Consider the following 24535-nt stretch of genomic DNA (forward strand, 5'->3'; position numbering starts at 1 on the left):
CACCACCACTACCACCACCACCACCATCACCACCCCCACACCACCACCACCACCACCACCACACCACCACCACCATCACCACCACCACCACCACACCAGCACCACCACCACCACCACCCCCCCCACACCACCACCATCACCACCACCACCACACCAGCATCACCACCACCACCACACCAGCACCACCACCACCACCACCACCACCACCACCACCACCACCACCACTGCCACCACCACCACACCCCTCCCCGCCTGTCTCTCTCTCCCTCTCTCCCCCTCCCTTCCTATGCAGTGTGCACTCTGTGCACTCTATTACTCACTGATGCCCTGGCCCTTTCTAGTTGCAGCCATCACCTCCGGCCACTCCCCCAATTGTTCTCTGCTGGTCTTTGTTTTTCTCCTTCTCCTCTTTTTGTTTTTGCAAGATCAGTGTTTCTCATCTCTTGGTGGCATGAGTCTCTCGGTAATTACCACTGCCCCAGTCTGTTCAGACTGCTGCAACACCATACCATAAATGGAGTGGCTTAGAGACAACAGAAATCTATTTCTTACTGTTCTGGGAGGCTGAGGCAGCCAAGACGAAGGTGCTGGCAGATTCCAGTGTCTGGTAAGGGCTGCCTTTTGATGCAGAGAAGGAAAGTAGCTCCTAGCTGTGTTCACAAATAGTAGAAGTGAAGACCTCTACTTCCAGCCCCTTATATGGGCACCACTCTTGTTATTAAAACTCTGCCCTCAAGGCCTCGTCACCACCACCCCTGAACCCCTGTCTATTACCCATCTATAGCAGGTTTGGGTTGAACATAAGAACTTGCAGAGAGGGGACACAGGAACTCTAAAGTTTGGTAATCATCCAATCAGAACGTCTTTTTTCTTTGCTCATTAGCCGACAGACACACTTCTGCCTGTCAGGGCTTATTTGGGGGCTCCCCTCTTGCCAAGAATAGCTAAAGAATAGGGCAGGCTATTGTCAAGACTGATTCTGAGGCTCCAGAGTGTTCTGCCGTGATGGTGCCAGCAGCAGTGTAATCCTCAGGCAGTATCTCTCCCCGGAGGAAAGAGCATGCCCGCGCCCTGCTCAGCCACAGGCCTGAAGCCACCTTGGCTTCTGCCGGAGGGTCGTTCAGGGCATCGTAATCTCATGTGCACCTTCCTGGCTTTCCTTTGTCACCTTGGCAGGACTCTCCTTCAGCAACTTCAGAAACTTCAGACTCTGGTGATGGGGAAGGTCTCTCGAACCTGCAAGTTAGCCGGCACACAGACTGGCACCTGCCTCATGGTGAGTCTCCCAAAGGGACGCCCTCTGGCCAGTCCCCTATTCCCAGACTCCTCTACCTTGAAAATGCCAAGAGTGAGCGGAGCCAGAGAGGCCATATGTCCTGTCCCAAGGTTTTCCCTCTGCATGTCATTGCAAGGATGGGACAGAGGATATGACCTGTCCCTGTGCTCCCGGGGGGCTTGTCCCCTGCAGGTGTATAGCTCCCCACGTTCTCTCCTCACCCCCAGGTCGTCGTGCTGTGCTTTGCTGTTGCATTTGGCAGCTTCTTTCAAGGCTACGGGCCTTATCCTTCTGCCACCAAGATGGCTCTGCCCAGCCAGCATCGTCTGTCAGAGCCATACACAGCCTCCGTGGGTAAGTCATCACCCTGTTCTGTTTGCCTGCAGTGGGCTTTCCCGTTTTCTGCAAGGGAACTCAGATGAGAGGCAGAAGTGTACAGGCGGAGCATCTCTGTTTGCAGGTGGGGTGTTCTTGGACTCCCCCCGTGCAGCACCAGGAATTCTGAAGGATGCCACAGACAGTTGTCAGGAGCAGCGCCCCAGACGTGCTCTCTGATAAGCTCTGACACCCTGTTTTGGGTTCTGATATCGGGATGGGGTTGAGTGATGTGGATCTTGGAAGACCAGAGAGTAAGGAGGACGCGTGGCTTTCTCTGCTACCTCATGATCAGTCTCACGTCTCTGGCTCCCTGAGTGCAGTTGTATTGCTGTTGCAGTAAGGTTGCAGCAAAATGAAAGAAATTGTCTGTCTTATGGCCAGGACTTAGGGAACTAGGATGCTCAGATGTTCACGTAGGTAGCGTATTCTGTTCTCACCTTGACCGATGGTGTCTTTTGAGTATTTCGAGGGTGACAAAGAAGGAATATACACACAGTGGCACAAACTATGTTAGTAACTACACACACGGAGTTGGTGGGCACTGACTTTGAGAAAGGGGCAGCTTTGCCATTCTCAAAATGTCTGTGGGTTCCAACAGTTAGCTGTATCCAGGCTGGATGTGTGATGGCATAGCATTCCAATCAGATAATCTCAGTGACTTGTTAGGGAGTTTCCTTCCTTAGGGAAACAGTTAAGGGGAGCACAGTTCCTATGTCTGGGAAAATAGCTGCAGAGTCATCTGTGTGACTGTCCCACAATGCTGCAGACATTGTCTCTCTTTGTCCTTTGGGGGCTAGCTCTGTGCTGTCTCTGCGGATTCTAAGACTTGCTTTCTGGGGATGCTTCCTCATTCAGCTGGGTTTGACAACTCCAGGTCTTTAACCTCTGTTTCCCTTGAGTTGTTTTCCCTGAGACGGTTATGGATAGGGGTGAGAGAAGTTTTACTTAGAGGCAGTGAGGGTGGAAGTTGCCTTTTGTGTTTATTTGCTTCTATATTCTCCCAACCTGTATAATTAGTGTAATCTTTGATGCATGAACTCTGAAGCCTGAAGTCGGCACGGAAAGCCAGACCCAGCTGGCAATCCATCCCAGGAGGCAAGAGCTCATTGATTGTCATCTGACACCAGCCTTGGGCATTTGGAGTAAAGGGCGTGAGTGGCCTCATGGTGTTTTTGCTAATATCTGCTGCTCTGTTCTTTCAGTGAGATCCAGGAACCTGCTAATCTACGAGGAACATTCTCCCCTGGATGAGTCCAGCCCGGCCTCCGCGGGGGAGCTTGGGGGCTGGGACAGAGGCTCCTCTCTGCTCAGGGCATCCTCATCATCGTCGGGCCTTGAGGCCCTGCCGGAAGTGGATCTTCCACATTTTACTATCTCCAACGAGACCAGCTTGGAGAAGGCCGTGCTGTTGGAGCTTCAGCAGCACCTGTGAGTCCCTGTGTAGGCACAGACCTAGCAGCTGACCACGGGGTGTAAGTCAGCTCGGACTGTATCTGGGCGCTCTGCCCACATGTGCACCAGCACACCAGAGGAGGGCATCAGATCCCAATAGAGATGGTTGGGAGCCACCATGTGGTTGCCGGGAATTGAACTCAGGGCCACTGGAAGAACAGGCAGTGCCCTTAACCGCTGAGCCATCTCTCCAGCCCCTCAAATCCCCATTTTAAGCACTGACATTGGGAAGAGTCTACTGATGGCAGTTACAAGGGGAAAGGTCGAGGTTGGGCTACTGTAGTATCTTTATCATCAGACCAAAGCTGGCAGCGATGGCCCCAAAGAGCAAATGGGGAAGTGGTTCCCCTCGGTCACTATCTCTTCCCCCGCCCCAGGCACAGAGTAGTCGTATATGGCAGCACATGCTTTTAATCCTAGCACTTGGGAAGAGGAGGCAGGAAAGTCAGTTCAAGGCCAGCCTCAGCTTCATAGTGAGTTAGCCTGGCCTACATCAGAGCCTGTCTTCAAAAATACACCTGGTGACATCAGAGAGTTTGTTCTACAAATGCACCATCAACTCAACCCTATAGTTCCCTTCTAAGTAGAGCAAGAAACCAACTCTATGCTGGGTATGAATATAAGTAATGATTTATATGTTAGTGCACATGAGTTAGCTGTAGCTGCAGATGAAATGCCCTTTGTGTGAAATGCTCGAGACCAGAAGGTGTTTGGAGTAGTTTCCAGGTGTTGGGATATTTGCATATACATAGTGAGGTATCCTGGGCTTGAGACCCCAGTCTAAACATGTAACTTATCTATGCTAGACAAGAAAGTTTTAGTTCCTAGAGCAGCTCAGAGTTTAAGTTTGGGGATTAGGGATGCTCAGCCTGTATGCACTGATATATTTATAGTCGAGGGATGTGATGGTGAGACGCTGTGCATTTTTTTCCATGTTGAAAATCATCCGTATTTGGTTCTAGTTCTGCACACACGTAGCTCCTTTCAGGTAGCTGGGAGGGGGTAGAGGGAGGGTGGGAATCCTTTTGAAAACATGATGGCTGATGTGATCTCCAGGTACTGTTGTCACAGGGGGAGTAGGGAGCGGGCGCTGGTCAGCGCAGGAAGCAGGTGCGCCCGCCAGCCCGCCCACCCTCTGGGTGAATGTAGTGAGTTAGCTAATCCATGCTCCTAGATGGCTCAGAATTGAGGCTGCCCTGGGATCAATAGCAAAGATTTCCTTTGGCTTCTCTCCCGACTCTATGCAGCAGGGTCCACGGTCGCATGCACTTTTACATGTATACACCGTATGCACATACTTAACGCTCGCTAGTACTAACATGCTAACATGCCCATATGTGTTATCATAACAAACCTTGTAAGTGTCCCAAGACAAACACCCTTTATTCCCATTATGGAGAGAACCTAGAGCCTGGGCGAGAGACCGAGCTGCTGGCTGGTGTGGCTCACAGCAGCCTGCTCTCCTAGCTTAGTGCATGGAAGCTCCTTTCTGGCCCCTCTGTTTACTGCCATGTCCCCTAAATAATAAAACCTCCATGACTGCCGTCACAGTGCTATGAGACTTAATGAGCTGATACACCATTGACCATGTATTTATTTTATGGTCTATATTTCATGTTATTTTTAATTGGTGCATTAAAAGAGAAGAATCCGTGTCAGCATTCTCACGTCTAGAGCAGGTGCCATCCCTTATCTTTCTGGTCTCTCCTTCCGATGACTTAACAGCGCTGAGGCCATTCATGGGCAGGTAACAGCCATGGAAAGCCATTTCAGATACGTCAGTGTCAAACCACCATGGGTCTCCTCTGGGCCTAGATCCAGGTGGGAATATGGAGGAACAGGTGACTCCCACTGGGCGGTTCAGACACTGCCAGGGTCAGCCCACAAGGCTGCAACTGAGTCACCGCACAGAGTCTGAGAATCTTAGTAAAAGCTGGTGGCTAATACACTTTTTTCCTCCCTTTGGTGCCTTCACAGGGTCGGCGGCCAACTGGAAGGGAATGAAACGCTCAAAGTCGTAGAGCTTGAGAGGAGAATGAACGCCACCTTCTAAGGAGCCACCTCCCCCCCCTCCCCCGCCCTCCTCGTCTCCTCACTCCGTCTTTGCATCCCCAGACTGCTGTGCTCATAAGTTACTGCTTCACCGCTGGATCTTAAGGAGGATGTAGGATGTGGGCTCGTGTTAGATAGAGCTTGAGAGATGGGAAACCCTCAATCCTGGGGGTTTTCTGCTTGTATGTCCCTGGGACTCTTCACAAAAGGGAGCTGGCACCTCTCCGTCCCTTTCTCTTACTGCCATAGGAAGTTATTTTAAGGGTGAGGTAGAGGTGGGACAACCAGGCTTCTTCCGATCGATAGTGCCAAGACACTGCCTGGCTCTTCTCTGTGCAGTGGGACCCCTTTGAAGAAGACGTGACGCATGTTCAGTTGAGACCCCTGAACCCCAAGCTGCAAACACACCACAGACACGCCGGGGGAGTGGCAAAGTGCTGACTCCTTCCCCCCCTTGCTTCCTAGGACTTCAGCGGGACCCCCCCTGCACTGAGAGTAATAGAACGCCATCCTCTCAGCCTTCCCTCTCCAGCACCCCGGAGTCCTCACTGGATCCTCTCACAGGCAGATGAGACTCCACCATGTTTTCAGGCCGCAAGTGCAATCCCTAAAGGCATCAGGCTCTTCTCCAGGCCCTTCCCACCCACTGTGTTGCTTGTAGGACACACCCCGGCCCCTACACACACAAACACACACGCATGCACACACAGCCTGTATCCCCGTGGAGACAGTTAGCTCTGTCTCCCTGGCCTCCCCTCCCCATTTGTAAATAGTATTTATTAGCTTGCTGAAGCTCCCGGCTGACCATAGTAAAAAGATTCCATGACCCCTTCCAACAAGCAGTGTCTTCTCTTGGCCTTTGGAACAGGAGAGTCCCCAGGATCTGGGACCCCTAGTCTTTCTAGCTGATGCCTTGTTTTCTCCTTTTCTTTTTCTTTTCTTTTTCTTTTTTTTTTAATTGGAGACCTATAAAATAATGGCTGTTGGGAAATCCCCTTTAGCATGTGTCCCCTGTTGGATGAATACATGGGGGAAGTGATGGAACACTGTCTTCTTGGTCAGGCTCCAGGCTCGATGGCCACTTGCTTTCTCTGTTCCTATGACAGAGAAGGGGAGCCCTGTCCCTGACAACAGGCATTGCTGACAGCCTTGCTAGCTTGTTCCGCATACCTGCCCGCCCTCCTCCCTCACGTCCCCCCTTCTCTTCTGCCCTCCCTCTACCTGCCTTAACAGAAGAGGGGCTGGCGTTGGTGACATTTGTGTGTCCGCAGTCGTACCTTTGACAGTCAGGTCTGGCTACTTTGCAGCTCACCCAAAGAAACACAACTAAATCCCAGACTCCTTTTATTTTTTATGATTAAAAAGTAAATTTTGTAGTTAAAAAAAAAAATCCCTTCCTCTTTCATACAAATAAGAAATGGAAATTACTCTGTTATTGTATAAGATAGAAAACTTTTTTAGTATTTCCCCATCCCTAGCTTGTAAAAGATTTTATGTAAGAAATGTGCTTACACTTTGTATTTTATTTTTAGCAGCAGCTGAAGGGCCTTTAGTTTTGCGCTCTCTCTCTCTCTCTCTCTCTCTCTCTCTCTCTCTCTCTCTCATCATCATCATCATCATCATCATCATCTCTGTGATCATTAGAGCCTGTATAAAAGGGATTATGGCCATATACTGGCCCTTGCATCTATATCACATACAGGATTTGGTGTCCTTAATGTTACTGTCTATCATGCCCCATGAGCAGCTCCTTACTTGGTCTGCTCAGCTCATCATAGGGAGTGCTACCTTCCTCACTCCCTCGCTCCCTCCCATGGTAGGTTCCCCGATGGCAGATGGCCAAGCTCAGCTTGTAGCCCATGGGACCTGCCTGAAGGCCACCCTGCTGCCTACAGGGCTGATACTGTCCCTTGCAGGGAAGGCTCAAGTTCTTGGCCTGTACGGAGGGTGGCTGGCAGCTTCTGCGCTCCTTTGGTCTTCTCTCTTCCCTTCCATCTTTCTGGGCCCATCCTGTTCTTTATAATGCCAGATGTTCGTGCGTAGAAAACATAAGAAAATGCCTGTGAGAGCCTAGGAAGGGAAAACCCCAGGATGAGGTAGTGTGCGCGTGATGAGAAAGGAAGAGTTTGCAGTGAAGGGCACAAGGTGGGGTTTCAGGCTGATGTGTCCATTTGCTGAACTGAGCCTTGGTTTTGTTGTGCCTGGAGATCTGGGGTGGAGACCCCATTTTTGGATGGGGTGGGGGTAGGGGGAAGGAAATGTCTAGTCATGTCCTTAGTTCTCCGAGGACTTTATTTTCTTCTCTACCTACTCTTTTGGATGTCACTGTCTCCAGACAGCAGGGCCCTTTGTCTCTGGGAAATTAGCCTTCCAGAATAGAATCTGTAACGAGAGACATGGGACATTAGCCAGAGAACTCAAACAGCCCTTTAAAGGAGCTCTCAGCAGCCAACACTGCCACTCTATGAGAAAAACCTCTGCCCTCTACTCCTGGCTTGGGCAAGTAAAAGAGACCAAGCAGTGATCCCTCTGGGATGCCCAGTGGAGTCAAGGGACCTATCGGAGTTGGATGAGACAGGATGTGTTACAAGTAATTAACAGATGTGGGCACACTTTCTGTTCGATGTTTAAGGCTAGAATATCAGGTTTTCCCAGTGACTGAGCTGTCCTGCAGACCAGTCAACAACTTATGCTTATCCCTGAAGGTTTTAAGTAGTGGCAGGCTTTAACACCTTGAACTGAAGTTTTGAAAATGCCCCAGACTGTTAAAGAAGGCAGAACAATGAATCTACTCGTTGTGTTGTCTACCTTATAAACAAACAGGTGCCCCCTCACTTTAAAAATTACTCTAGTGATGGAGATGTCTTGCAAAGATTTAGGGAACACGTCTTTTTTTTTCCCCCCTCGATGAGACCTGAGGAACCCAGTCACCACCACCCCTGGGTCTTTTCACGGCTCCCAACTTCACACTGGGAGGTGTATGCTGTAAATGAGAAGACCACCACCACCACCAGCAGCAGCAGCAGCAGCAGCAGCTCTGTGTGTCGGGACTCTGGAGTGTATGGCTCACAGAAAGAGCATGTTCTATAAAAATCTGACAGCTGAACTCAGCTGCTCCTTCCTGTCAGAAGGTGGGGGTGGAATCGTACATCAGTGCAGGCTGAATTAGATAACCAGTCATAGAAATGATTTTTGTGGATTGGAAAGACAGCTTTGGGGCCACATTATTTGCAAACTATACATCCCAGGTTCATAGATAACCGCCCCCTCCCTTAGTCATCAGTTCTGCGTGGATGCCTCAGAGTGCTTACAGATATTGTGTCCATCTGCAGCAGGGACGTTGGATTAGTTCCGTGTCCATCGTTTTTACCACAGGTGTTTTGTTAAAAATTCCTTCCATACTTCACGTCCCTTCCTTCCCGCCTGCTCAGACCCAGAAAAGGCAGCAAAACAAAAACTGAAGTGTCCCCGAGCCAGTTCCTGAGGCCGTACTTGCCTCGTGAGGTGTTTGTGGGAGCCCCATGGAGAAATGGAGACATCTTGTCCCCACCTGAGGGGCGGACATCTGCCTGATCCTGGCCGACACGGATGGGGCCATGGAAATGGGCGAAATGGCTTTTAGTTGCTAATTTGTTTCTGCTGAGCCAAGTGTTTGAGGAACCTGGATGAGGGCTTGGCACACCCGTGTAGGCAGCCTGGCAGGACCCGTGGAGCCATTAACGGTGGGCTCTCAGCGAGAACCGCTGTATTTGAACACTTGCGATAGAAGCAGTTCGCAGAGGGTGATTGACTAAGCTCTGCTCCCAGCCCCCAGAGGCAGTTACAGGAGAGAGTGGAGAGGGCAGTAAGGTGGGAGCCAGAAGGAACCAGACACAGATCCTAGCTGATTTTTTTCATCATTCATTCATTCATTCATTTATCATTCATTCCTTGGACATTGCACTTTTACTGAGGAAGAAAAGGCTTCCTGAAACCTGTTGGAAATGTTGGCGAATAAAAGGAACTTGGAAAACCAGTCTGTCAGTAGCCATTCAGAAGAGCCAAGCACCAATGCTAGCTGTCCCTGCCTCTCCCCCCCCCTTCTCCCTCTACACACACACACACACACACACACACACACACACACACACACACACGCACACACACACACACACAGACTCTCACACTCCTAGGTACTTATGCCTCTAATGTGCCTTATATCTGAATCTAGGATGGCAGGCATCGCCTGTCCCCGGAAGGTGTCTCATATTACTATATAGAGTTAAACTGAAGTTGCAGACTTGTGTTTTCTCCATAGACTCCCTTTTAGGGAACCACTATTAGATTTGCCCATCAAAGGAAAAGAAATAGGGTTATCTCCATTAGGAAAATCCTATCTTGTAAATAGAGGTGCAATCACATTTTTTTTTTTAATGTGGACAGCCAGGATTAAAGGAATTCTAAATCCTCACTGCAGAGCATTTTTCTAGATGCAAAGGCACTAGCCCATTTGAAAATTAATACTTCGTGCCTCTGGGCCAAGAGGTCAGCACCGTGTGCAAGGGAGAGAAACATTAGCTGTTGTTTGTGACGGCATAAAATCCAGGGCGGCCTTGTTTTGGTGTTGGTTTCTAGAAGGAAAAGCTTCCCCGGTATTTTTCTGAGGTGTTGAGGATTGTGCTGAGTAAGCACTGAGCCTTTGAACTTGATTGGAACGGAAAGCAAGGGCAGCTTCTTGCCTTGAGAAGCCAGTGCTGTGGGGACTGTGGTAGTGCATGGCGTCGTCGCTGAGGACACACCGCTTGGCTTTGGCTCTCTGGGCAGAAACAGCTCTATCCATGGTAGTGGCCCCACTTGTCCAGTGCTCAGCTCTTGGCTTCTCTCTGAAATGCCCTCTATATTTCTGTTTGTCTGCTGCCCTTCTCATCCTATCTGCTGAGGCTTTCGGGTGAAGAGGACCCAAGTCAGGCTCCATTTCTCTGTTTCTATCTTTCATTCACCAGCAGGGTGGCAGTGGGACCTTTGTGCACTCACACAGTCCGCACAGCTCAGAGACTCTCCTTTGCAGAAGAAGCGCATTATGAGTCTGTGGGAGGCACCAGCACACTGTGGATGACCCTCCCTACACAGTGGAGAACAGTGGCCAGGTGGTGACGCAGGCATCAGTGAGCTTTCCTTACCTACACTGGCAAACGACTTTTGCTCTCTTCTGAAAGACTCTAGAAAAATCAGCGTTGTTTAAATCCGAGGGCATTGCAAGTCTGTCACCTGACCTGTCACACTGTTTTATGACTTCTTATTCTTCATCTTAGCTAATTAAACACACACACACACACACACGAAAGGAAAGAAAGCTTTGTAGAATACTTGTACTTAGTTTGAAAACAAATTGAAATTGTAATGCATTTGTATTTCCATTTCTTGCAAATAAATATTTTTCTTAGTCAAACGTCGCCCAGTCTTTAAATCCTGATAACCTGGTTTCAGAGTCATTTTTGCCTTTGTGTGTGTTTGTGTGTGTGTGCACGCCTAGCCATTCCCACACCCCCCCCCCCCCCCGGAATATCCAGCCAAACTGCAAAAGTAAGCCCAGGCCAATGATTTTTACATTTTCTGTGGTGCTAAATCTGAGCCTCCAGTGGAGGAATATTGGAAAATGTAATTGTTTTTTTTTTTCATCCAGTGGCAGACAGAGAATCAGTTTTCTCCTGGGGTTCACGCGGTCTGGCTGCTGTGTTCATTGTCTCCTACAGCCATTCCCTAACTACATTCCCAGAATCTATGGGTTTGATTTTACTTTTCCCTAGTCTGGAGGCTTGAGACCGATGCTTTGGATTTGAGCCCAAAAAGGAATGGGCCCTGCTCGTTGGAGCAGCTGCGGAGGAGGAGGCCTCACAGACTTGTGCTCCAGATATGCTGATGAAATGGCTGGCAAAGGTCGGTGCAGTGGAGCAGAGCGATCTGAGTTGCCTTCCACTCTCGGGAGCCAGAGGCATCTTCCTCCACTCTCCACAAAAGCAGTTTAAGGAAGGAAGGGTTCATTTTAGCTCCCGATTTGAGGGCACAGGTCCAACATGGTAGGGAAGTCACGAGGCAGGACAGCTGGTCAGAGTGTATCCGTAGTCACCTCGCAGTGAGGGATGGATGCTGGTGTCCACCTCAGTTTTTCTTCCTCCCAGGAAGGACTCCAAGCCCATGAAACTGCTGCTCACATTTAAGGTACGTCTTCCTTGGTCCATTAAAGCTTTTCGAAAACACCCACAGACACACCTAGATGTGTTTCCAAGGAGATTCTAAATCCCCTCATGCTTGACAATGAGAATTGATTACCAAAGACTCGAAGGCCAGGGACTGTGCTTACTTGGAGGAAAAAGAAAGTTTATTTTCCATCTCTTAGCATCATGTCTAGCCCTACATCCCGCTTGGGTGGGCAATAGTCTCCCTTATCCTTTCTCTCTGGGCTTTCCTTCTGGTCCTACAGAGAGGCCTTTCCCTCACACTGTCCTGTTACAAAAGCTTCCTGCTTCACATGCCATTCTGCTTGGGAAACATATGGGGCAGGTCTTTTTCCTCTGTTTTTTCTTCTTCTGTTGTCTCGTTTCCTTTTCAGACAATAGAAAAAAATTTAATATAGACAGAATCAGTGTTTGAAATGAAACCACTTTATCATGTTGAGCTCACAAATACCACACAGCTAGATTATCACAGCCACCCAAGCACTTGCCCAGGCCCGCACTGTATACACAGCTCAATGAACTACACGGTCTGAATTCTGAAGCGATGAAGCTTCTCTTTCCACTTGTACTGACTCAATTATTTTTATACACTTAATCTACCGCACAAAACAGAAACAGCCATGACAGAGTTGAAACTGGAAAAACCAAGTAGCTTTACATCTTCTCAGGACTCGTGCGTCCTTTTGCCTCTATGGCATCCTCCTGCATCACCTAGTATTAGCCTTTCTTGCCACAGAAATATTGGCACATTCGTGTTTGCCTGCCACTGTATTTACTATAGCAAGGAACTGGCACCAACCTAGATGTCTATCCTAGATGAATGGACAGTGAAAATCCATCCATCCATCCATCCATCCATCCATCATCTATCTTATATTACGAATACTATACAGCTCTAAAGATAATAAAATTAAGCATTATGTCTTAAGCAGCCTTCTCTCTTTGCTGTATCTCTGATGCTTTAACACCTAGGATCTTACTTCCTCTGGAGGGGCAGCTTTGGTCATCCTTACCAGCTCACATACAAACTAGCCCAATTATAGCCTAAATCACAGCTACCTCCTTTGTGGACTCCCAGGAGGCTCTGCCACTCTGAGTGCTATCCCTCTGGCCCATACACAGGGCCGAGTATTAGCAACGAGAGCCAGCACTATACCCCAGACCTTTCTGAAATCATTCAAAGTTGCCAGTCGTTAGTCTGCTCACCAGTAGAGGCTTTTGCCCACACGCTAGCCTTACTTCCTCTGCTTGCTACCTCGCTATCATGTATCCCCATGGGGCCTCATGCATCTTGGAGCCACTGATAACAAGCTATCTTTGCTTTTCAGAGGCTGCTGCCATTTGATCTGTAATCTTCCCCATACTCAAGCAAAAATCTGTATTTTTAAAGCATATTCCAAAGACTATATTTTCTGAAATCATTTTCATGGCTTGTTAGAGCGCATTCCTTGGGTATTGCTATAGCAAATTAGAGGCTGGGTCCAGATCCATGGGGTTCCTACGGTGGTGGCCTGCTGTGATTGAGTTGGCTGTCATTCAGATTTTTGTTATCTTATTCACCCTGGGTGTTCTGTTGCAGTGAGGAAGAGTGAGGCATACAGGGAACATCCTGACTGGTTGCTGGGTGAAGAAAGCAGGTGTCTCAATCTGTAGTCCGGAGTCGGGTTCCAGGGCATCCCAGACCAGACCCTTCTGAAGATGGGGTGAGAGGCACTGGGGAACACAAGCATCTAGTGAGAAGCAGTGTTAGGTGGGATTCAGGACACCGATGTCAGTGGCTTTTCACACTAGTTACACTATGCGCTCTTGCCTCGAAGGAAAAGGAGGTAGTTATTGAGTGCCTGTGGTATACCAAGAGGGGTGTGTGTGTGTGTGTGTGTGTGTGTATGTGTGTGTATGTGTGTGTGTGTTATGTTTGTGGTATATGTGGCGTGTGTGTGTTTATGTGTTGTGTGTTATGTATTTCTATGGTTGTGATGTGTGTATGTGTGTGTGTTGTGTGGTGTACGTGTGTCTAGTATGTATTTGTGTGGTGTGTATGTATGTATGTGTGGTGTGTGTGGTGTGTCTATGCATGTGGTGTGGGATGTGTGTGTGCATGTGGTGTGTGTGTTGTGTGGGTGTGTCATGTGTGTTTATGTGTGGCTTGTGGGTGTGTCATGTGTGTTTATGTATGGCATAGGGATGTGTTTTATGTGTGTTTATGTGTGGCGTGTATGTGTGTGTGTGGTGTATATGTGTGTGGTTGTGATGTTGTGTATGTGTGTATGTGTGGTGTGTATATCTGTGGTTGTGATGTGTGTGTATGTGTGTGGTTGTGATGTGTGTATGTGTGTGTGTTGTGTATGTCTGTGGGTGTGCTGTGTGTATGTGTGTATGTTTATCATCTGTGATATTAGTTCACTCCTCCAAAAGCTTCATACAGGATTCATAATTAACCCTCTTTTATGGCTGAGAAAACAGGTTTAAAGAAGAAATCTGAAGTTTGAGTCCTGGCTGTTCACTGGCTCTAGATGTAGGCTTTGAACTACACCATTCTGGGTTAGGCACTTGTAGACTTTTATTTATAAAACTAAAGGCGTACAGGCTGAGGTGTAGCTTAGTTGGTAGAGCGCAGGCCTGGCATGTATAAAGCCCCATGGCTCATTAAGTGAGCAGGGTGCTGCACAGCCTGGAATCTTAGCTTTCAGGAGGTGGGGCGCATACCCAGGCTGCTTCATTCCTGCTACTCCCCTTTAGTAGACAGACGCTTGTCATCTAAATTCATGGCTTTTGACTAAAGGCTGCCTGGTTTGGCATGGGACTCAGGAGAACGAAAACAAAGGGGAAGAGACTGGATTGGTGGTGGACAAAGATGTGAGGTGGCAGGTTAGTTTTGCTCTGGGTGACAAGAAATGGGGGACCCTGAGCAGAAAGGCAGCTGGGTGGTAGAACTTGAGGATGGATGGCTGCACAGTCTTTGTCTCTCTTCTCATGACACTTGGATGGAGTTGTAGTCTGGAGCCTGTTTTCTTCTTTCTAGAGATAAAACCTTTATGAATCTCAAAAGTTGTATTTTTTAAATCTGAAGAACTGGGCCTGGTGCTGCTTGCCTGTAATCCCAGAGCTTGGAGTTGGATGTGGAGGCAGAAATCAGAAGTTCAGATCAATCTTGGCTCTAATAGCGAACCCAAGGCCAGACTGGGATATCTAAGACTCTGATTCCATCACAGAAGTAAAGTTACACACACACACACACACACACACACACACACACACACACACACACACACACCACACACACACACTGAATGATTCAAGTTACATAGGAACCAGTCCCTTACCAACAGCTCTTTCAGCATCTGCTGGTCGTTCAGAGCCTGTTGCTACCAGGTGGTTTTCAATGCGATCTATGCTGCTCGCTTAGGAAACAGGGGCCGTCAATGTGTGACGGATCCCTATTAGGTTGCGAAGTGCATGTGCGCAGAGCTGCGTCATGAGCCAACTGCTGTGACATCTCCCTGGAACAGTTTCCATCAGTCAAGTCTCACCTGGGCAGAGGAAACACTAGCTGCCCGTGGTCACCTGGGCAGGGGAAACACTAGCTGCCTGTGGGCCTCCGATCTCGGGCTTGGAAGATGCCACCATGTGCTTTTGCTTAAATATTTTCAGAACTGAGTTTTAACCCGGGATTTGGGACCTTTCCAAAGGTACCCATCTTTTCTTTCTTTCTTTTTTTTTTCTTCTTAAGATTTATTTTTGTATTATGTATACAGAGCTCTGCCTGCCTGTACACCTTTAGGCCAGAAGACGGCATCAGATCACATTACAGATGGTCATGAACCACCATGTGGTTGCTGGGAATTGAACTCAGGACCTTTGGAAGAGCAGATGGTGCTCTTAACCACTGAGCCATCTCTCCAGCCCCAAAGGTACCCACCTTTATGGACAGCGAAAAAGATCCCCTAAGTTGCTGCCCGTAGAATTGTCCATGTTGTCACTTGGGAAGGTGATTGCACTTGGCCCCTTACCTTTGGTGGCACCAGGCAGATGGCACAAGTTGGTGTTGTCCCCCAATGGGCACAGCGGTTTCCAGGTCACTTGGCAATATTCAAGGAGAGTTTTGGCCCCAAGAGGAGGCCATGTGCTACCCTCCTCCCTTTAAGCTGTTGTTTTCAGATGGAGGGATAAAAATACCCACTGAGGAATACCACAAGAGCTGCCAGGCGAGGCTGCTGCGCTGTTCCCTGAGAAGCCTGTCTCAGAATGTTTCATGTTTCCTAATTGAAAAGTATCTGGGTACCCGTACCACCAGTGAGTAATGCCCTTTTCAATATTGCTGCAAAACAGATGTCAAGTTCAGATCCTGATTGGCTACAAGACAACTTCCGCATGCCTGGAAGATTAAAAAAAAAAATCTCTAAAGCTATCTGCATAGTTAGGGATCTCAGAGACAGAAAAGGTGTGCCCCACCCCACAATACTCCCCCACGCACGCACTGGCCTTTTCTGGGGTGGGGGTGGGGGACTTGGTTCAGTCATTTTTAAGCAGTTCCAAGGCTGATCTACAGTTTCTAAGCATTGTTTAAGGTGATTTAAAGAGCAAATAGATGCACCTAAGCTAAGAAAATCCAGTGGAGATGGTATTTGCAATGCTGTATAGAAAATCCCGTGCATTGCACTCCAGGACTTGAATGGGGACCCAAGTGGAGACGAGAGAGTGTGCAGAGAAAACTAGTTAGAGAGAACACGGAGCGGCTAACCAGACAGAGAAAAAAGAGCTAGGAAGGGTGTGTTGGAAGCAATGAAAGAATGCTCGCCCCCCCACACCCCCGCAAAAAAAAAAAAAAACAATTACATTCAAAACATTGGTGTGATGACATCGCATACAGCTTTAAAATAATAGAGTCCTAATAAGCTTTTGTTGGAAAAATAGCAGCACCGTTGTTCCTTTTCTTAACAAGTCTCACTTCTTGGAAGTAAACGGTTTCAATTTCCTCTTGTATTTATGTGTCTGAATCATGCATCTGAGTTCCTAAAACTTATTTGAAATATCAATTTTGAAATCTTGTACTTGCATAGTACAATATATAAAAATTTGACCATTTCCAACAAAGAGGAACACGTCTCTGTCTTTCCTCTTGTGTTTCCCACTGGAGTGTTTACATTAATATAATGATGGAAATGTTTTCTACTGAGCCATGTAGCATTTTAAAGTCAGATTTCCTTCTGTGTATAATAAAGTTTTCTCTTTTCTGGGATTAGGAAACTGCCCTGTTTTTCTCCTTTTCTTTCCTTGGCACTCTCTTATTAATTGGTTTATTTCCTTTATAATTTCATATATGTATTCTTCCCCATGAGCATCTCTCAGTCTCCTCCCAGTCACGTGGCCCTCTTCTTTCCATCAGTCTCCTTTCTACTTCAGAAAGCCAGCCAGCAAAGACGAAGAAGCATCCAGGCCAGTTCCAGTTTGACTTCTCTGAAGAATGCGCTGTCTTCAGCAATACCCTCTTACCATCTAGTTCTGTGGACAACCCAGAGCAACGAAAATATCACCTCATTTTTGCAGTGTGCATAGGTGTGTGTGTGTCTCTCTCATACAAGTACATAATATTAGAAGTACTCATCAAGAAATCCTACAATGTTAATATAGCAACATACTGAATATATACAGGCTGTATCACCAATATTATATTCTGAATGCTCAAGTGAGGTGGATAATATATCAGCATTCTCCTTCTTCCTTGTGACATCCCTGTAAGAAACTTCTAATCACCTGCCTCAATCCACCTGCTTTTTAATCTTATTATTTTACAGCTATCACCTGCATCTGTTTTTTTTACTGTATTCATGACTATGGTATTGGAATTTTTTTCCTCCATTAAAATTTTTTAGGTATTTAAAAAATTTTATTTATATAAGATTATTCAGTGTGCTTGTTTGTGTGGAATAAATGCCTGTGCACTGCTATAAAGGTGCTGGGAAGCAAACCCAGGTCCTCTGGAAGAATGACAAGTGCTCTTAACCACCGGGCTATCTCCACCGCGCTCTTTTTCCCATTTTGCTTTCGTGTGTTCTGGATTGTGTGTCTCCTTTTCATCTGGCTTCTTACCTCAGTTGGCTGGAGCACATGCTTTAGTAGTTGCCTAAGAAAAAGGTTGGCCAGTGGTTAAGCACCGACTCGGTGGAGGTTCACCGTAGCCTGCTCCGCGTTCTTATGTAAGTGGTGATTTGGCTGCTGCTAGAAATCTGAATGGGACCGTTCCCCTCAGAATTCTGTGGGGATTACCGTATCAGCCTCTAACTTCCAACATTGCTTTGATTGCTTTTCCTCACGATTTTTTTCTACCTATGTCTGTTGTCACAAAAGACACAAAATGATGATGCTTTTTATAGAAGACCTCTGTTTGCTTAGTATAGTAACTAAAAAGGACTCCTGCCTTTTAGTTCTTAGAATATTATTGGACATTTATCTGCTTAATATCCTTTTTGCTTCATAGTAACAGGCCTGGGTCCTTAATTGTAAAATATTTTCTCATGTTATCTCCTTTTTGTTTTTTTTTTTTTAATTTTTAAATAGCGACCTTGACTTTTAGTTCTTCCACTATAAGCTTGCATGCCATTATCATTTTAAAACTCAGTGCTCTGTTTTTATTTTACATTTTTCTTGGGTCTAGAATTATGTCCTACTTTTTAGAAGCAATATATCCTAAGTGTATCAAATATAATATTTTCAAATTTACTTACTGATGTCTTCTTTATTCTACTTTTATTCCCCATTTGTTCATTTTGGCCTCCTATTTTTTTTTCAGTCCTCCTTAAATAACTGAGTGAATATTGCTGTTTATTTGCATGTGACAAAGAACATTAATGATGTACATGATTCGTTTTATTAAAGTACGTGTTTGGTAGGTAGGCATTCATCGCCCATTAATATTATTCAAACTGAGAGTGAAAAGTTTAATTCAAGAGGGGGTGGGGTAGGGGAATAAAGTGAGGTGGAACAGAACTGCATGGAAACAAATAGAAAAGGCCAGAATAGGAACCCAACTGTATGTGGGCATTTTGGGATAGAGCGAGTGATCAGGAAAACTGGGGGAAAAAAAACTAACAATTTAACATGGACTTGACTCCACTCTTTTTTTTTTTTTAGTCCCATACTCCAGTTCTGCTTACTTTGGTCTGTGGTGGCTTTGACTGGTTCTGTTTTGATTCCTCCCTCAGAAAACCTCCAAGAACGTCCAAGATGACTCAGCATGCGCTCTCACCTCCCCGTGGCCTGACTGATTTTGGAGGTTACAGATTGCTACAAGTAAATTTAAGAGAGTAGGTGAGATCACAAGTATGGTAGCTGTGAATAATGAAGATTGATTGTGCAGCTAAAATATTAGGCAGAAATTGCGCAAAAAAAAAAAAAAATGAGAAGGCTGCTTACAGTCAGGCAATTGCAAGGTTCTTATGTTGTATAAGAGGAGAGTTAAAATTACACTCTACTTTTAGATGTCTAAGTTAAGTAAACATTAAAAGAATAAAACAAGTCACATCAACAGGGAGAAAAGGTGTGCTACACTGCATACAGTAACAAACACACAGATATTGTTTTATTTCCATCAAAAGGGCAACAATTTATATCCAATAATTAGTACTGGTAAGCCTGCTTGGAAATGGGAGCATATTAGTGGTAGATGTGGTTGTAACTATGTTTAGCTGATAGTGAGGATGCAGTGAGTGACTTTCCTTTTAGTTACACAAGCTCCATCTTGCTTTTATGGCATTAGTCCATAATGATCTTAGGTACTTTTTGCATTGCTCTAGAACTTCTTGAGATTGGGCACAAAGGCAAAGTAGCATAGCATCTCTAAAGAATAGATGTTATTTACAATTAAGGGCTAGAACTTTGGTAAAAGAAAAATCTAGAAACATTTTTACATGTACTCCAGAGCTGTTGGCCATGAGTGCAATGCTGGTGAGTCAGGGACACAGAGCACTCCCCATCAAAAGAAGGGGAGAGGAAATAGCATCTACACCAGGAGATGGGAAAGGGGTTAAGTGTGTGAAGTTGTAAGACGCTGACTTTTGAAATAGGAGGAGAAAGAAAGGGAGGAGGAGGAGAATGAGGAGGAAGGGGAGGAAGAACAAGAGTAGAAAAACTAACAATTTTATAGGACTGAAAACCAAGGGAGTCTTTATGGCTGCCTTACATAGGATAAGGGCCTTGTGAAGCCTCTCCTCAGCTACCTGCCTATCTCTCCCACTTCAAAAGCTTACAAGGCATGCCAGTTGTTGAAATTGGTGACACTCCCTTGAGGAACCTGTACCTATACTTGAGTATGTCTTTCTTTGGCAAATCTGCCTAGAGAAGCCCACATTCTTGTTTTCAGGTACGTCTTAGGTTCTTCTCAGTGACTCTCTTTCTCTGAATTCTTGTGTTTAAGTCTATGTTAAAATATTTTTATTGTGGGGCTTGGTGGAACAAGCCTTTAGTGCCAGCACTCAGGAGGCAGAGGCAGGTGGATTGCTGTGAATTCAAGGCCAGCCTGATCTACAAAGTGGTTCTAGGACAGCCAAGGCTACACAGAGAAACCCTGTCTCAAAAACAACAACAACAAAAACCAAACAACTAAAAAAGCAAAAAAAAAATTTTATTAACCAACTCATATTTATAAAGAGGAGATTCAAATTGTAGACAAAGAAGGTACTACAGTTCAGGAGGATGAGCAAGGATTTTGGCATACCTTCTGAAGCTGTTCCAGAAAAGAGTTGGGTTGGTATTATATTTTAAGCTTTAATTTATCTATTACTGTCTCTACTCTTCCTAATTCTTCAATAGAAATTTAAATATTTCTTCACATGTATGTATTTAGAGGAAAGAACATGAGTATGCCATAGTGTGAGAGTATGTATGTGTGTAGGTCAGAGGACAACTTGTGGAAATTGGTTTTCTCCTCATATCATGTGGGCCTCAGGGACTGAAGTCAGGTTGCCTGGCTTAGTGGCAAACACCTTTACTTACTGAGCCATCTTGGTGGCTCTCTTCTTAATCCATAAAAAAAAGATAGTTTTGCTGGGTATATAATTTTAGATTAACATTTATTCAGTTATTTCCTCTTGATTCTCTATTCCACTGTCATCAGGATTCTATTTTACCTGAATCCATTTCCCTGATATTTACTTATCTGACAGTAATCTGTCTTTTTCTTTTGACAATTCTCTAATCTCTGTTGTTAATAACAAAATCAACAATTTCTTTGTTAACCTGATTTGATATTCACTGTGTTTTCTTTATCCGGCGGCTGTTCGTTTAATCGATTTTAGAAATTCTCTGACATCTTTTAAAATGGCTGCTATTTCCCTCTCATTCTGCTAACGCACATGGAGTGCCAAGATCTTTTATTGCAGACCTCATTAGATTTGTAGTATCACTTAACTCATGCATTTGTTTCTTTGTTTGCTGTCACTCCCTACCCAGTTTCCAGTTCTACCACCGAAGCCACCAGCTATGTTTCCCACAGTAACTGGAGCAGTCATGGTCACTATCCGGCAATTGAGCTGTGACAGGTGCTTCGTCTCGGTGCGTGACAAATAGCTTATGAAACGTTAGTTTCAAAGCTCCCTGTTGGGTCACTCAAGGTGTTGTTAGGGCTCTATTTCATTTTGATCTCTTTGCGCAGCATCTGCCTCCAAAGAACACAACTAGTGACACAGCAGGTCAGATATAATCACAAGGGGTCTATGAAATTGGAAGCACCTCCATAAATGCAGTTGGCAACACAGTTGACTCGTGACACCCTTTCTGGCTCTAACTTTTATACACACACACACACACACACACACACACACACATATATAAAAGCAGATTTATCTTCAAACAATCAAGGTTAGAACCCAGAGACAGTCCAGAGTAGTTCAGAGTAGTCAGGGGACCAACCTTGTACCCAGACAGCCAGGGCTCAAACTCTGCAATGTTGTCTTTACTTCCTGAGCAAGTCTCTTAACTTCTTTATTCTAGTTTCGTTATACGTCAAAGGGGAATAAAAATAATACCTACCTTACAGGGTTAGCATGGCCTCAGAGGATGTTGATATACGTAATGTTGTAATAAGGGCCTCTGGGGGGCCCATTCATTCTCCTTTGCCAGAGGCCAAGCGTTCAATGAGTTGCATGCAGAAGAAACAAGCAAGCTTCCAGACCAGTGCTTCAGAACCTGCTTGCTCATTAGAATTACCTGGAAAACTTTTTTTTTTTTTTTTTTAAGAATACTAGCTCTGGGCCACCTTCTCAGAGAGTCTGAGCAGCTTGGTTAGGGTAAAGTTCATGCATAGGTACTTATTGCAGGCATCGACAAAGCTCGTGACATCGCTATCCAGTCAACGACTTGACATTGCAACAAGGAAACAAGCAAACAAGCAAGCAAGCAAGCAAGCAAGCAAGCAAGCAAGCAGTCTCCTCCAAAACAAACAAAACCAAACACAGACTTGGCAAAGGAAGGCTGGCCATAGCCCAGAGGTAGAGCACTTGCCTAGCATGTGCAAAGCCCTGGGCTCCATCCCCAGTAGAAGTGGTGAGGCCGACATAGAGAGTGACTAGTTGAACGGCATGAGTAAGCATCAGATGGAAAGATGTGTGCCCAATGGGGAGAAGAGAATGAGAGAGAAAGCATAAAACAAAGAACAGTTTCTAAGAATTCCTTGCTTTTGATATTTATATTTTCTTTTTTGAAATATATTTTATTAATTTATTCATATCACATCTCAATTGTTATCCCATCCCTTGTATCCTCCCATTCCTCCCTCCCTCCCATTTTCCCCTTACTCCTCTCCCCTATGACTGTGACTGAGGGGGACCTCCTCCCCCTGTATATGCTCATAGGGTATCAAGTCTCTATTTTCTTAAGCTTCAGGTTAAAGAATTGTCACTATTGGACTTGGAGGATTTAAGTTGGGCACAGATCTCAATTCCAAAATCATTCTATTTTTTTTTATTTCCTTTTTGGGCACCTCAGCCATTAAAGCAATAGTGGCCAGTTTTTGGCAGTTGATGGGCAGTCCCTGGAGGGCAAACCTCAAACCTGGAAACTGATGGACAGTCATCAAGTAAACTATGGTTGTGTGACTTTTAGGAAGAGTTGTGAGCAAATGTTTAATCTCCCTGACAATACGGGGGGGGGGGGGGTGGATCAAACAATTCTCCCAATGAGTTTAACTGAGGTCATTTACAGGAACATGGGAAAGCTGCTGGTGGGAACTCATAGGCAGAGTCTCTCCCTGCCACAGCAGTCGTTAGCTACTTGTGTATCCCCCAGGGATAGACATCCCCATGAGCTGCCTGGCACCTGCTCATCCGCATGACCCTTCACTTCTCCCAGGACAAGGTAATGTTAGCAAGCCCGGTTTTATGAGGATCTCACAGGTGCTCAGAGTTCAAGACACAACGCATGTCCTATACCCAGAAGACAGCATTGTGTAACAGCCATCCACTGGAGTAGAAAGCCACTCTCTAGCCAGGATACTCCGTAAAGCAGGAATCTGCAAAGGAGCCTCAGCTGTCGTTCAGTGTATGGGCACCAGAACCTGCTTGGGTGAAGGCTGGCACAGTTGGGGTTTATGGACCAGGTAATAAAGAAGTGAGCTGGCTGGAGAAAGGCTGCCTGTTAAAGCCCATTTCATCCTTCTTGGAACCAGAAGGATGGAGAAGGACGGAAGCTGAGCATTCTGCTCTCTTGACCAGCCTTCTTTTTTGTTGTTGTTGTTGTTGTTGTTGTTGTTGTTGCAGGTCAGGAGGAGGAAGAGATGACCCTTTCTTGATGACCCACTTCGGCGGAGGAAGGTAACAGTCTAAGTAACCCAGTGATGAGGATGCTGCAGCTGGCCATCAGGAACAGGCACAGAAACAGCGCCAGCCATTCAGAGAGGCAGGGCCGCTCGAGAGGGGAGCTCAGGCTGAATAATCAGATGAGCTTTCTCTGGAATCAGAGCTAATGTAGGAACTGAAGACAATCTTAATAAAAACATAATGAGGGCTCTTAAGGGTATGTGCTTAACGAACAAATTAGGGTTTCCGCAACTAAAAGAAATTCTGAACTTAAAATTTTATTAGGAAATGCAGAAATGAATATGTGTGTGTGTTTGTGTACTGTACTATGTGTATATATGTGTGTGTGTGTGTGTGTATTTGTGTATTGTGTGTGTGCACATGCTCTCACAAACTTGACAATCCTGTAAGATAGTAATTAAGTCATCCATTAGCTTTTTCCTTATAAATTCAACAAACCTCCTGAATTCCTTTTATCTCCCCCATTAATCTTTTCCCCTTCAGTAGTCTTCATCCCTTGCCTCTGAACTCTTAAACCTCTTTAACTGCTCTTTAAAACTACAAACAATTTAACCAGCCGTGCCCAGCCACTGTATTCCATGTGAGGACTAGAAACAAGGGCGGCAACCCCCATCTCCCCCGCCGTCAGAGGAACACTTCACAGTTAGCACCCACTAATCCATGGGGCAGCCCAAGTGCTGCAGAAATGGGTTTTCCATGGAGTACAGTGCGTTTTCTGCACCCGTCTTCTCCTTCCTGAGACTGACTCCCTTGCATCTCACAGAGTCCACTCTGGAGCACTTGTTTTCACTGCGGCGTCCTTTCAGTCACCGTCTTTAATGTTCATTAAGTAAAGGAGCGGGAAGCCTAGCCGGGAGCTCTCGACAACCAGACTCCTGTCGTCCATTAGCTCTGATGAGGAGATCTTTTGGAAATAGTTCAACGTTCAAAGTAGCACATTCACTCACCATACTGCTTTTGGAGATGAGAGAGAAAAAAAACAAGTCCAGAAGGGTCCGATCCTGAGAGAAAGGCTGATGTGTTTATGGAGCCGTGCAGCCACACCCTCGGAAAGCACTCCTCACGACGCGGCGTTGGACTTTTCATTTTGGGTGGGCATCTCCATTTGTCGAAGGAGAGGAATAAGAGGGGAGAGCTGGAGAAGTGGGGTACACGGCTGAGTGCTAACAGACTCTTCTCTTTTAGAACAACAGAAGTAACCGGCAAAGTGGCCATTTGTCTCCGGGGCCAGGTGTCTGCCTTATTTATACTTATTAGATTATATATTTTTAATTACAAAGCTTATTCTTTGACAATTCCATACATGCATATGATGAACTGTAGCCATTTTCAGCTGTCTTTACTCTTCCTTC

The 24535-nt window shown here is 46.0% G+C and overlaps 1 protein-coding gene and 1 long non-coding RNA gene across 3 annotated transcripts in view; both read left to right on the forward strand.

Annotated features, from left to right (window-relative positions):
* CREB3L2 (cAMP responsive element binding protein 3 like 2) overlaps nucleotides 1-10586 on the forward strand; it is a 128277-nt gene extending 117691 nt beyond the window's left edge. For both annotated transcript variants that reach the window (XM_084786823.1, XM_084786824.1), the window contains exons 9-12: nucleotides 1177-1276; nucleotides 1504-1630; nucleotides 2857-3082; nucleotides 5084-10586. In XM_084786823.1, coding sequence (XP_084642949.1) covers nucleotides 1177-1276; nucleotides 1504-1630; nucleotides 2857-3082; nucleotides 5084-5159 — 529 coding nt within the window. In that variant the 3' untranslated portion in view covers nucleotides 5160-10586. The remainder of the gene's footprint in view (nucleotides 1-1176; nucleotides 1277-1503; nucleotides 1631-2856; nucleotides 3083-5083) is intronic.
* A 120-nt stretch (nucleotides 10587-10706) lies between these two features.
* On the forward strand, nucleotides 10707-23901 carry LOC311599735. The gene is made up of 4 exons (XR_014779987.1): nucleotides 10707-11356; nucleotides 16777-16929; nucleotides 18576-18681; nucleotides 23124-23901. It is a non-coding gene; the product is annotated as an uncharacterized lncRNA (long non-coding RNA).
* Nucleotides 23902-24535: the final 634 nt, after the last annotated feature.

Source organism: Acomys minous, assembly GCF_964271855.1.
Source record: "Acomys minous genome assembly, chromosome: 6".
Classification (NCBI taxonomy): Eukaryota; Metazoa; Chordata; class Mammalia; order Rodentia; family Muridae; genus Acomys; species Acomys minous.